A 14,582-nucleotide genomic window follows, 5' to 3' on the forward strand; every position below is an offset into this window, starting at 1 on the left:
AACAATGCAGAAATGTGCATACATTTTGTAATGATTTCGTAAAAAGCGATAATGATTGGTGACTCGAACATACAAAAGAAAAACATGAAAATAAATAAACATGTAATAATGTTCTGTATGTAATTTCTTTTTTATTTCAAAACTTGTATCAACCCCTTCAGAGTTAAAAGTAATCATACAAGCCGAATGTGATAATGAAGAAAAACAAAAGAAAGCCAACGACTTACTGTTTGATTTTGTCAAGATAATAGAAAGTGATATTACAATTGAAAGTGATAAAATAAGAAGAAACATAGAAGTAAGGATGAAATGGTACGGAGAACCTACACTACAATTGCTAGATGATTTAATAGAATGGTTCAGTGATATAGCAGACCTGGCTAACGGAATTGGCAATGCTCGTTTGGGTAGTATCGTTTTACCAATTTTCTGTTCCTCGGTGCCGGACATTCTTACGCTTTTGAAATATATGAATGGTGATCAAAACAAACAGCATTTATCAAGAATTGCTTCAACTGTCAGAGAATTACTTGGCTTCCCGTGCTCGTTGTCTTTGAAAGTGAAACCTATGCGTCTCAGAAGTGCTCTTTCCTCAAGTTGTAAGTTTTCTGTAATAAAAGGGGACTTTGCTTGTTTAAGTATATATAGCTATATATCTACCTCTCGTAAGTCACACTATCTATTGTTTTATTTATGAAAATGAAGAGTCTTAAACTACCTGTATGAAAAAATATGTGTTTATGTTTCCTTAAACGTGAATTATCCATGCCGGTAAAACTCTACTTACAATAGTAGCATTATATACTTGGAACATTTTATTCTGTTTGCGTTTAATATTCATGTGTTTATTAAAAGAATAATTTTACGAATACATGTACAATTATTTCGAGGTCCAAACATCAACAGCACAATTTTACTGATTATTTTTCTTATAAAAAATAATGAATAAAAATAGCTGGATGCCCTTTAACTTAATGATTTTCACACAAATAAAACGCAAGAAAAAATTAAATCTTTTAAAAATAAAGTAAAATACTCAAAATATTATACCAGCGGAATTGTTTAGATTTATAGCTAAATCAATTTCACTTCTATTAGAAAATGTTTGTTTTCTAAATAAAAGGCATTCTGACATTATATTGATTTTCTAAGTAATTCAGTATCTTTTATTTCAAAGACCAAAACATTTACGTACACTGCGTACGCATTGGCATTAAAAGATAAAAATATTTCAAGCACTCGATATGTGTTATTGAGGATAGTCGTTTTTTATACTTAAGCCTGTTCTTCCTTAATCTGTATGGATTTTCAATTTAAGTTTTTTATTGATCAGTTGTCTTTCTTGGTATAACATAAATCAATTTTAACTGAAATAAATACGTCTCCGTTATGTTTCCTTCTTTTCTGAAGTCCCAACTGCATGTAAATAACAGGCTATTTTGATATGTTTTAAATGTCCAAATTTTACTGTAAAATAGTTCAGAAATTTTAAAGTGTTTATTTCTACTCTTTCTTATATTTTTGTCAGTGTTAAGCCCTGTAAAAGAAAAAAAATCAAAGAAAGAAAAGGATTTAGTACTACCTATTACTGTCACTAATATAGAACCGTTGACAGATATTTGGAAATGTTAGGAGACGAACAGAGAAGCAGTAATATGGAAAAGATATCCGCTACATTGTCACAAATATTTGGAGATGCAATTCGTCTTGAAACATATGTGGAGAATGATCAGTTAGAGAGTATTATATATGAAAGAGGTAATATTTAGACATTAACTTCTTATTGATAACACTTTATAAGAATGTTATGGAAATAAAGAAAACAAAATGGGAAAAAATGATACAAATAATGTCCGGTTCGCTTAATACATAGAGCGTTGGACTCTGAAGCAGGCAAAACAGGTTCGATTCCCTGGCCATGCTAGTCACTTTCATGAAATATCCTTTTTACGTTAATATGCACTATACTTTCGATCTATTATGTGCAAAAGTTATCATCTCCCTGCTAAAGAGAAAGCAATAATTCTTGTTTACTGCTTGACTGTATGCCCAGAAACGATGCAGTGGTTCAAATGTGCTCTGGTAAATTCAAATAGGCTTACTGCAGTGATCTACTGGGGCTATCTACCACTACCAAAAAAAAAATAACCGATAGAAAATCTGTGCCAAACCCCATTCATGTAAAATACTATCAGTCTTAAGAGAAATGTACACGAAAGTAATAAGCAACAATTACGTGAATTTACTTATATTATATACATTTAGTTATGCTAAAACTTTTATCATTGTTTTACTCATTTAATCAGGTTACATTGAAAGCCAACCTGACAAAGCAACTGATGATCAATCACCTGACAAAGAACACATAAAGAAAATTCAGAGAACGTTAGGTTCGACTGATTTTGATGAAGGTAAACTTTATCCTTATAGTCAAAACATCATAATGCTACCACAAACAACTTATTCATCAACATGGGGATATACTGATTGTAATAAAGAACGTTTTATGAATATGGTGACATGTTAACTGCTGGAAAGAATATTAATGCTCTTGGTCAATATAAACTTTTCAGAACACAACACAACAGATTTACTAGGTAAATAGTTCACCTCTGTGATAGTATACAATTTATACATAATTTTCTATATTGCACATCAATCAACCTTTACCGATATTGCTTCGGTTTGTGTTGAATTCATTTTCGATGGTTGGAAAATTCACAATTTTACCATTTGCATTTTCCTCACGCCTGGTCTATGTTTAATGACTTTTTCTGTTTCGTTTCCTCGTTCAGTAAATATCCGTCTAAAACGCTTGCATGTATAGTTCCTATATTAAATGAAAATAACAATAGATGGCAATAAATAGTTCATGAGTCGTTCATGAATTTCCTTATAGGAATTTCTTCTTTGTTAATGGTGAAAACATAATTACAATTTATATACGTTTATAACTTTCGAAGGCCACAGGCTGTATGATGATGTCATAGTCATGTAATAAACAAAAATTGATAGTATGAGCAAAAGGACAGATATTTGATTGAACAGGACTCGAGGTCATTGCCTTTCTATTGTTGTTGTTGAATAGGGAGTAAATAGTTCTTTATGCTGTTCCTCATTGAACTAGTCTTCGAAGCATGAGCAAACGGACAGACAGTTCAATATCTAATACTTAATTAATATAAAAAAAATCAACTATTACTGTTTCATACAATAATACTCTAAAAATGCATGCCTTTTAATACAAAATCAAACATTTGTTTGTGTGACTCATACATACATGTATGATGAAACATTTACTTATTTCCGTTCATTGCAATCTTAAAAGGGGTAACATTGGTAAACAACTATGCGTTTACATATATAATATGTCAAATGTTACATAATCATGGCCCATAGATGTGTTACTGGACACCATCTAATGTATCATTAAATGTAACAATCCTTGAGCTCAGGTTTCGATCAGCTCTATGAATAAAGCATGATACTATCTGAAAGAAGTGTGATAAAAATACTGAATTTATAGACTAAAAATGATATAACATGTTATTTTGGTTTTGGAGTGATATATTTGGATATATTACCTGTCAAGATTTTATATCCCCCAGCCGTTGGGTGAGGGTGATATTTTGTCTTGGAAGGTAATATATCAATATATATCACTCAAAAACCAAAATGATAATTTTATTACCATTCCCATGCCGAGTTAAGACGATTTTAAAATAAATAATTGCTACTTCAAATGAAACGTCGAAATAAGATTCCCTTTAGTGTACCCCTTCGCCACAACATGATGTCACATAAATGCATGATGTAGTTTCTTTCGAACCTAACAAATGTAAACAAGAGAAAAGGAGTAGTCTGTTGGACGCACTTTTTGGAATTACTATCAAGCTTTTACAAGGTCATATTTGTTTTCAATACTGATGAGAATATGTATCATTACTCTATTTTCGTAAATATTTATCATTTGACAGTTAAAAAGTGCTTGTAAATCGGAATTTACGTCGCGTAAAATCAAAATGTACGCGCATCGCCACAGCGCATGTTGTTTTCAACTTGGGGAAACCAACGGGGAAATTTAGTGTGTATATTACACGTCTGGCTCGGTAATATCAATTTCTTTCAGGTGATCAATATCCAATCAAAAAGGCGGAAAAATCTGGAAGGGTATTAATATTATACATGCGACTTAATTTGTGCCATATCCTTTTTTGTTTGTCTGGTGTCCTATAGCTACTGCGCTACTTGTCGGTAGGTCTGTGGTGCTGGGTCGTGTTGGGGTTGCATTATTTGAACGCCGCCCTTTCTTAGTGATCTTGCGCTTCATATATATATTTGCCAACGAGGAGATGATGATGTTATTTCTTTAGTATGAAATAGATAATTCTACACCAATAACATATACTGTTTTGACCACATTACTTTTTACATAATTATTTATCATGAGAGTGATATAATATAATGGTTATTTATACAAAGTCGATTTCAGTTATATTATTTTCTTAAAATATCGAACAATTGTTATCCCGGCAATTTAGAGAACTGCACTTATATTGTTATACTTTTAAGGCTACTAAGTATTTCTAGAGCAATATAATATTGAAACAAAAGCAATAAACTATAGTACTTCTTTGGAATATATTACTATTACAGACTCAAAAAATCTATACAATGAGACTATGTTAACAAATTACTCCTTATTTCCAATGCACAATTCAGATAGCAAGCTAGATTGTTCAAAGTGTGTACATTCTTTGATTTAAACAACTGAGTGAGTTTAAACACACTAGGACGTTCATAGTAATCATTGTCTATATATCGTTTTCTTACACTTTTATACTTTGTACATGTTAAAATAAAATGATATTCATCTTTAATGTCATTTAATCCACATTCTTCGCAAACTCTCTGGCTCCTTTCTATCCTATTCTGTCCGTATCTACCGGACTCAATACCTAGTTTATGTGAAGAGAGTCCAAACTTTGTTAAAACTTGTCTACACTTTTTTGATCTAACAACACTCAAGTAATTCTTATACACAAATTCTTGTTTAACATTCTTATACACAAATAAAACACAATTGTTAGTCAAACTACTATTCCAGTCTTGCACAAAAGTATCTATTAACCGCTGCTGAAACAGTTAATATCAACACTTTGTGGTGATTCCCAAATATATTATCAACTTTAATTGTGCACACATAAGACAATCAATTTTACCAAACCATTTTTTAAGTATTAAAAGGAATTAAAATACTCCTAAATTCCCAAGGAAAAATCATATGAACATACCTTTTCTTTGTGATAATTTACCTGAAAATAGTGGACCGTTACCTAAATTCTTTTTTTTTAATCTTTTTTTATTCTCAAATAATTATTTTAACTAATCATCTAGCATAAACTTAAAAAAAAATATTTTTACCTCTTAAACCCACCACATAGTGTTAAGTGGGACTGTGCCTTTTTTCCTCAATCCCCCGAAAAGACCTTAACTGATTATTTAAAGAAAGACAAAGGCAAAATTTTCATTTCTTCATTTTGAATTTTTCATTCATTATTCTGTATATGTCCTCTAAATGAATACAATAGGCAAACACAGGAACAAAAGTTTTCTCCTTATAAATTTATAGTAAAACGGCGGTTTCCTAATTTGACACACGTTGGTCAGGTTAGAGCGTTAAAATTCCACAATAGTTGTCACAGTGAACTTTGGATGCGTTTATGGATGACTTGAACTTGTTTCTATCAACAATATCCACAATATCTGTTATTGTAACTTCCATGGTTTTGCTCAAGGCATATGGCTTTGTTTTAAATCTACTCGGCGATTATGTCGCCGTCTAAATTTCGTTCAACATAATTATATGAATAAATTTACGATTCAAACCCAAAATGTATAGAATATATACAGAAATACATGCTGGGACTATTAAAAAAGGTTATTTTAGCGTGATTTGAGTACTTAAGATCATTTTAATATATTTGTCATTAATTTTCCTGAGTATCCCTTTAAAGGTTTTTGCAAAGCGTTGTAGTTTAGGGCGTCAGTTTACTTTGGTATTTAGGATATGCTTTAGACATTCAGACGGAAAAATAATTTATTTGACAAAAATACCGGCTAAATGGTTAATAGATACCAAGAATTACACCTTGCATTCAATTTCATTACCTGCAAAATTCCTTAATCATAAAATACAAAGATTGCACATTTGAAAGGAACACTTGGTCGCTTTTAATATACGGAGAGATAAATTAATAGTAAAACCACTATGTTGTTATATTTTCTTCTGTTTTGAAACAGACAAGATTAGAAAATGACAACATGCCAATTATTAGTCATAAATAATTCAGATTTATGACTTCCTGTTATATATAGTATTGTTTTAGACGGTTGTTTATGATATCAGATGCATGTTATAAACTTATTTCATATTTGATATTTGCGATGTTGATGCCAAAAGAATAGGTAAAAGGGCAAAGATATGCTGCGAATATGCTTCAATGACGATGAATTTATTTTGGGACGTTTTGTGACGTTATGCATATCCTCGTGTCAATGTTGATACAGGAATGTAGGAATAATAACAATAAAAAGAAGGTTTAAAATTTGCAATATTTATTCATGTCTTCTTGCTTTAGAATTTAATACTCAACAACGCACGCAGTGCCTGTGAATATCCATAAATATCATCGGAATGCATCGGTTTTGCTCAGTAGGATAAAAGAGTATTGCAGTCCCTTAATATTTTAGGCAGTTTTTATATTTCATAGCATACATTTATTAAATACCGATATTGGGTTAATCACCATTAAAAGTTTATCTTTTTAAATATATTATATTTAATATAACTAAACATAACAATAAAATGGGTATTAATGTCACTAATAAACAATGATTTATAATTTTAAGTATTCTAATTATAAAAATTGTAAAGACCATAACATTTCAAGCACCACGCCTCCAGATTCATGTTATCAGCACTTTGCCCACCAGTGCTCCATTTTGTTTAACCCTTCAAAATATATAATTTTCATACATGTTTTGGAAGTGTATTTAAAAGTAAAGTAATGTGAGGTGAACATATAAAGAAATTTACATATTGCAATCGGCACTTACAATCCACGAAAATTACCAAAAAAGTGGTCAACATATGCAAAAACAGCCCTTACTACGTTAATAACGCAGTAGAAATATGGTGATAAAATACAGCAAAATCAGTGTTAAACGAGGGTTGTTCAAAAAGTAATAGGACTGGGAGTCTTGCGTACTCAAATTTCATTTAATTTAGAATATTTTCATATGTACAGCAACCGTAAAATGTGTCCTACAAATCAAACATAAGTTTTTTAATATATTGTGCTAAACGCCCTTTTCCTTTGCTTTTGAATAACCATGGTAACACGCACCCGGCGCAGCACATAAATATAGTTATTGGAGCTAAGTTCTACTTCTAATTTATTCATAAATAACTATTTGTTTTCCCCTGTATTCCATCAATACGTTGAAATATATTAATGTGACATTATGTCCAAATTTGACGTCATTCGAACATGAAATGGCCTATTAATTAAGTTTTGAACAGCAGCGGTCATAGCGTTAGATGCAGAAATATGACATTTGTTAACAAACAGAAAATGTGTGCGATCGTTAAATTTTGCCAACAGATTGACTATAATCATTCAGATACACACAAAATGATTAAATAAAGGAAAATTATCCTGCCATCAGGACACTTGTTTTCAGCTGGCACAAGCAATTCAAAAACTGCAAATACAAGATCACTAACGAGAATGGCCGAGGATGAAAGTTGAAAATTGACGGGACGTTAGTGACGTCAATTGCAAAAGCGCTACAAAAGAATCCACGGTAAACGGTACGCGAACTGTTTATCGTTGTTTGTATCTGCTTCGGGACTACTTATTCAGTTTTAACCAAAGGATTGTAAATAAGACATTTGTTATCAACACTATTTTATTGTATTTAACTAGATATACGTGTAATCAATAAATTAATGTAATAGTTAACGGTAATAATTAATAGTGTTAACCGAAAACTTGTTTTAATAAACGATAGACTGTGCTAAGTAGAACAAGATACTTTTCAGTTTAGAAATATCTTTATTGTTCTGTATATAATCATATTGTTCTAAAAACATACAATGACATGAGTAAATTAATAAAATAAATTGCTTTTGCTTTAACATTTTCAGTCCTATTGAGTTCCATGGTTACTCAAAAAGACGAGAAAACCCGGAGAATGGCCGGCTATCGAGCATTTATTTATTTATTTATTTTTTGAAACAGTGGATCGAGAACGTGATCGCTTTTTTCTTGCTTCATCTCCACATATGAGGCAAAGTAAAAGTTACATGACTCACACACCTAGAGACTAGGGAGACTACTTTCAGAAAGAATGACGCTTATTACAATTTCTTTTTACTTTACGACGTCATGAACGTCAATTATTGTATTGTCAGCGTGTGCCGCGTTTCGTACCCCTTGTCATTTGAAAATTTCACAGAAATGCCATATATAGAGAACATTTTCCGATATTTGTCACATGTAAAATTTTGTAAGTAAATTTAAAAATGTGAACAGTAGAGCTGCAGTCCTATTACTTTTTGAACAACCCTCGTAAAAGTAATTTACTCGTATGTTTTGCATTTTTTATTATAAATCATTGTTTCATAGACATATTCAAATTGTGTATCATTCATTTTCATTTTAATTCTAAAATGAAAGTCTGACGCGCCGGTTTTGGCAAATTCCACTTATAATTCCACCTAGCACCGGAACCAGCAAATTCAACAGTTGAACATGAAGCCTGCATATATCAGACATGACGTCAAAGGTCAAATTTAAAAGGGAGGCAACATATGATTAATATAAAGCTTTCAAGTAGGATTATTTGAACATTCCAACTACAAAAGTTCCGAAAAGAAGGAAGTTAAATACTTCACACATGTTCACGCAGCAACAATTCCGTGCTTAATAATCTTCAAGGATAGAAAAAAAAAATTGATTCAATGTACAGGTCGAGCTTAAGGTGACAACAGACACTTTCCGTGGTACTCACATAAATGTCATTTAAACCAACTTATTTTAGTAATAATTGTTATTTATTTAATATTTGTGCATTAAATGTCGTTGATCGTCATAAAAAATAACATATTTGAAAAAAATGCCTTTGTAAATGATCGATTTTTAATAAAAATCCTAAAATTTTAAATCGTCATATCAAAGTCATTTTTTATTTTTTTGTCATCAAACTTTGGGAAAATAAACATATTTATAATATCTGGGGAACTGTGTCTCAAATGTTTTCTATCTTTTCTCAAAAAAATATTACGTAACGTCAAACATTTTATGCGACTTTTTTCACCATACATATTACGTAATTAAAGATAATTAAGTCGCTGATTGAGCAAACAAAAATCCCTGACACGTATCCCTCCGTAAAAGAATTCCCTTTCATGTACTTTAAACCGCATGTTAATTGCTTGATTATTAAAAAAGTTATGCCGATTCAAAGTTAGTCCGACCCGCATCAAACGAAGTGTCATAAATCGGCTGTTCTTTCTCGGACCCCTACGTTTCACGCTAAATAATTGCATAATACACAAATATCGCACCAGAGAGGGCACAAATTGCGGTAACATACTCTAACAACATTTTATGACCCAATGACATCTGACCAATTAAAAAGTTGCTGATTAATATCAGTTTATAACAGAAATTTCTTCAAATCTTAACGTGATTTACCGTCCGTCTGGTATCGGTCGCACATGTCACGTGACTTTCGGTAAAATTTGAGGCACTCGGTGGGGGGAAATGGAACGTATTTTTGCACCGCTAGCGGGGTATTTAATTGTTTCACTTTTGAAGTTTATTATTATTATTATCATCAGCATTATTATTATATTATACCAGTGTAACTCTGTCTGTGTATTCGTGTATGAAATTCCGTTAAATTATAAATTAAAATAACAAAAAAAAAACTGAGCTTCTGACGGTCTTTTAAAGTCCATGGTAGATGTACAAATAAGAACGGGATATTATATATTTTTTCCTCCAAATTGATATAAATGCTTCACATATTTTAATAGAAATAAAAGGTATCACTCGATCATTATGATCTTACCTTAATAGAGATCAAGTTTTTACTGGGATATACAATAAATTCCATACTTTGTCCCAGGTTTATTAGTATTGTGTTCGATTTACTGGCGAACAATTTATTCAAAGCATTCACTGATAATATATCTTATTATCTTTTTTTATTGATTCATAGAGAAATAATCATCCTTAGACAACCTAAAATGGTTTAGAAATTTGTCAAGGACACCTTACCACAAGTCATATAGGCGTTCACATAAAACATGTTGTCTGTTTTTGTTGTTGTTTTACTTTACATTGTTAGAAAACGAGGTTGAATGTAAAGCAAGCACTTAAATCCGTACAAAAGTCCATAAACTCAATGTAATATCTATCAGATTAACGGGACAGACAGATTATTTTCACACATTATGGATATTTTAGCAACTATATTTTTAATCAACCCCGTGGTCGTGCGATTTGCCGCCATGTTTCATACATTACGTTACGTACATTGGCCGACAATTTCTTATTTTATAAAAAAAGGCTAAATAAAAGGTAGACGATATTCATAAAAGATGTACGGTAGTTACATGAATTACGAGTAGTATGTACCAGTTTGTACCGGTAATTCACGCATATATGGAACTACCGATTTCCCTCATTGATGCCTCAACAGGGGGCGGAGCGTAATCGATAATTGACAGGTTACGCGAATAGCAGATAAAAATGGTACAGGTACCGTTTTAAAACGTTTAAAAACACGTTTTTTGGACTAACTGCTTTCAAAATTAAATCACGGATGTGTTCAGAAAAGGTTTATAAATCTACTAAGCAAAAAATCTCATTTTAAGTATTTTCAGTGATAATTGACTCCGTTGTCACCTTAAACGGCCTTCACACGGCAGAAATAACACTGACGTGACAATAAAAGTGAGAAAAACAGATCGAAAATGTATCATGTCTAAAAGTTGTCAAGATAAAGTAACTTAATTTGTATGGTGGCGTATTATGACAAAACTTTATATTACAATTTACTGCGACAGTATTATATTACAAAGTACTTTGTACGTTTTTCAAATTTTAGTTTGTACATTAAAATGAGTGAATGTTGATACTTGTATAAGAAACATAAATCCAAAGGAGCAGCCTTGCGAATTAAAAATTTATAAGAATGGATTATTGTTAGACAAAATGAGTATGAGGTCCCATATGGGGAAATATTCGGTAATGAAATGAAGTATTCTTATGCAACCGTGAAATTATATTTTGTTTACTTTCACTGTAAAATTATCAAATATATCATTTTATGTAAAAATCAGTAATCAATTAAAATCATAACATGGTCAAATGTTTTATAGTTAATGGCGAAATATGAAGAAGAAAATTTCAATTTGCTTGAACGAATAGTATTTGTAACGGTTCACATTCGAAATAACATGATAAAATGTTAGTGTCATAAATGATTAAAGGGCAAATTGGTAGAATTTACTTGAAAATTCAAATTTGAACAATTTTGCTAGCATAGTTTTTAAGTGTTCAGGGTTGCAGTTTATGTATAATTCATATCACTGTTTGTCTTGTCATGTACTGTAAATAAAAAATATCAATACTCTGCAGGTTGTTTACAAATTGAAGTCTTGAATGCTCAACCTGTAGACTTATTGTTATCCAATAATGATTTCACACCTTCAATAAGTAAATCTAAGTCATCTGAAGCAGGCATATTTACAAACTTCATCAAACATACCAACCCCTGTCTTGACGTCTGTCATCTATATTTTCTCCGTCATACGGTGGTTGGTCGCGGCCATTTCAAACCTGCAAAAATGTATCGTTTAGTCATAAAAATGTCGCGGGCAACTTACAAACCAGCGACATTTTCTGCCATAATAGTACATGTCAAATTGCCATGGGGAACATATGAACCTCGATATTTTATAACAGGTTATATCTAGGTTATCGATTTGAATACACAAGAGTTATACATACAAGATATGGGTCTTCCTTTATAGATTTCGTCAAGTATTCGTTAAGAGGTTTTATTGAGCAATATGAGGTTAATACACTACAGTGTATTGATGTAATGTAACATGCAAGATTATTTCATTTTTCATTTCTGAGCCGATATCTACTTCTTGGTCCGCCTCTTACAGTTTTGATGTCTTTAATACACTTGGTTAATCTAAAAGTATTATTAGTTTTTTACTACTTTGATATTTCTGTCGTTAAAATATCTGTCATCTATTGTAAGGTTACTTAGACAGAGTACATTCCCTTAAGTGTTTCCAAAGTCTGCTTGAATTAAGAAGCAAGTTTCTTCTTTTTTTTTAAATACAATTGTCATTTTTGTAACTAATACCCGCACTCCAGTTAACGCACTGTGCATGTATATGTATACGATTTAACCCTGACACATTTTCAACAGAAAGGTTTCCAAACTATGATACAATGTATTATTGTAAAACCGTTTTATTGTCATACACTGATACGTCGCTGGGTTAAAACATGCTTATTATGTCCTTTAAAGATCTCTACTTTACACCTGTATTGATTTTGCAGGTACACAATTTAATATGAGTATATATGCTTGTTTACGGTCTTGAAGTGCATTGCTTTAATCTATCAACAGACATTCATAAATTATACAATTTAGCATGTTTGAGCAATATATTGAAACCATTAAATTTTCGTGTTTTTCTTATTCTATCTGATTCGCTGTCTTCATTTTACATAACAAATTTAAACATGAAAGTTGTTTTATAGTTCTTTGTTTCAAGAGGGTACAACAAGTTTATTAACTATACTGATGTTTTATCATCAGCTATATCCTGTCCTTTAATCACTTAAAATAAATAAACTGTTGATTGCAGATTTGTTTATTCGTAATATTTAATAAAATGATCTAATCTACTGATGTTGATAACCAAGTTTTTATTTACTTCCTGGACTGCATGTTTACGTGCAGACAATGTTATTTGTTTGAAAACTATTTGATGACACCACATGATATATCAGCCCAAGGTTATTCGTCTACTTGTTAGAGGGTCGATCACAATGCTCATATAAAATGAATCAACTATGAATGTGTAGAGAAAATCATAACAGCTCTTATTTTTAGTTTGTAGTGTTCTTATTTGATTTAGTGCAATTAACGTAAGCTCGTGTTAAACTATTTTACAACTTTCGCTTCAAGCACATAACCACTGTTCGATAATATTACAATAGTATAAAATCTTTTCATGACTAAACTTATCATTCGATATTTAAATACTTTAACAAACAGAGTGTATAGAGAAATGTATGTTCATAAAAGAAAAAAGAAATAAATATCATTGTTTTCAGTATAATATAAGATTTTTTACAATGTCATCGCTGATTATCATTACTAATTATCCAAACTTACGATAGAAATCAATCGGCTCGCTCTTATTCAAACTTTCAAAAAGGGCAATGCGCCATATTATAAAAGCAAAACATTGTGACCTTCTTTTCAAACTGGGTTCAGAATCGAGAAATATTTGTTTGGTAAAAAATAGCCGTTCAGTTAGCTCAATAGGTACAGCCTTGCTTATCTGGCAACCTGGCGGTACTGGCCACTTTCGTTGTAGTTGATCATAAAACCTGTTAACGGTCATCCGCGCTCTGCTCTTGCTCTGGCATGTACAAAAATTGAAAGTTATAAGTGCGAATATGAAAGCAACAACTACTGGTACTATTAAACTTCTTGACAGTCTGTTTCTATTTTAAATCAAATAACTTACGGTTTTGAAAAGAGTGTTCTGGTAAAATGATTAAGATATTTAAAGATGTATATGTAATGACAAGACAACATAAAGTCAACAAAAAATCTCAACGCCCAGTTGATTTTTCAAATCTATTTCATCAATCAGTATTTCCTACAGACATCGAAACTTTATTTTAAAGACATTTTCTACAGTTTTATGAAAATTTAATCCTTTCATAGAATTTTCTAAATTTTTTGTATGATAAGTAAAATTTAATGGCGAATTCAAAAATAAAAAGAAAAATATATGTTGACGTGTTGGATTTCTTGAAAAATGGCAGTTTCCATGGTAACCGTATATCTCAAAACTGTCAAAATAGCCAAACTGTGTTATAACAAATAGAAAATGTATAAGATAGCTTAATACACACAACAAGCATTGTTTTATGCAACAATAACCTTATCTAATGATTCTGTATGAAACAAATGATAATCTGAACATATTTCTTTAAAAAATGAGTTTTCCATGTTCCTTAACCGAACAAAAAATGAGAAAAATAAACATGAATTCTGTGAATAATTAAAGATATTGAAAAATTTCTTTCATAGGATTTTCTAATTTTTTTGTATGTTGTGTAAAATTTAATGACGAATTCAAAAATAAAAAGAAAAATATATGTTGACGTGTTGGATTTTTTGAAAAATGGCAGTTTCCATGGTAACCGCGTATACCTCAAAATTGTCAAAATAGCCAAACT

The 14,582-nt window shown here is 31.1% G+C and overlaps 1 protein-coding gene across 1 annotated transcript in view; it reads left to right on the forward strand.

Moving 5' to 3' along the window:
- Nucleotides 1-459: 459 nt before the first annotated feature.
- The window catches only part of LOC132752901 (E3 ubiquitin-protein ligase rnf213-alpha-like), a 39,674-nt gene continuing 25,551 nt past the window's right edge, over nucleotides 460-14,582 (forward strand). The window contains exons 1-3 of the mRNA XM_060743307.1: nucleotides 460-599; nucleotides 1,529-1,758; nucleotides 2,307-2,411. Coding sequence (XP_060599290.1) covers nucleotides 1,626-1,758; nucleotides 2,307-2,411 — 238 coding nt within the window. The 5' untranslated portion in view covers nucleotides 460-599; nucleotides 1,529-1,625. The remainder of the gene's footprint in view (nucleotides 600-1,528; nucleotides 1,759-2,306; nucleotides 2,412-14,582) is intronic.

The sequence above is a fragment of the Ruditapes philippinarum genome, unplaced genomic scaffold, assembly GCF_026571515.1.
Source record: "Ruditapes philippinarum isolate M1 unplaced genomic scaffold, ASM2657151v2 ctg421_1_1_1_1, whole genome shotgun sequence".
Lineage (NCBI taxonomy): Eukaryota > Metazoa > Mollusca > Bivalvia > Venerida > Veneridae > Ruditapes > Ruditapes philippinarum.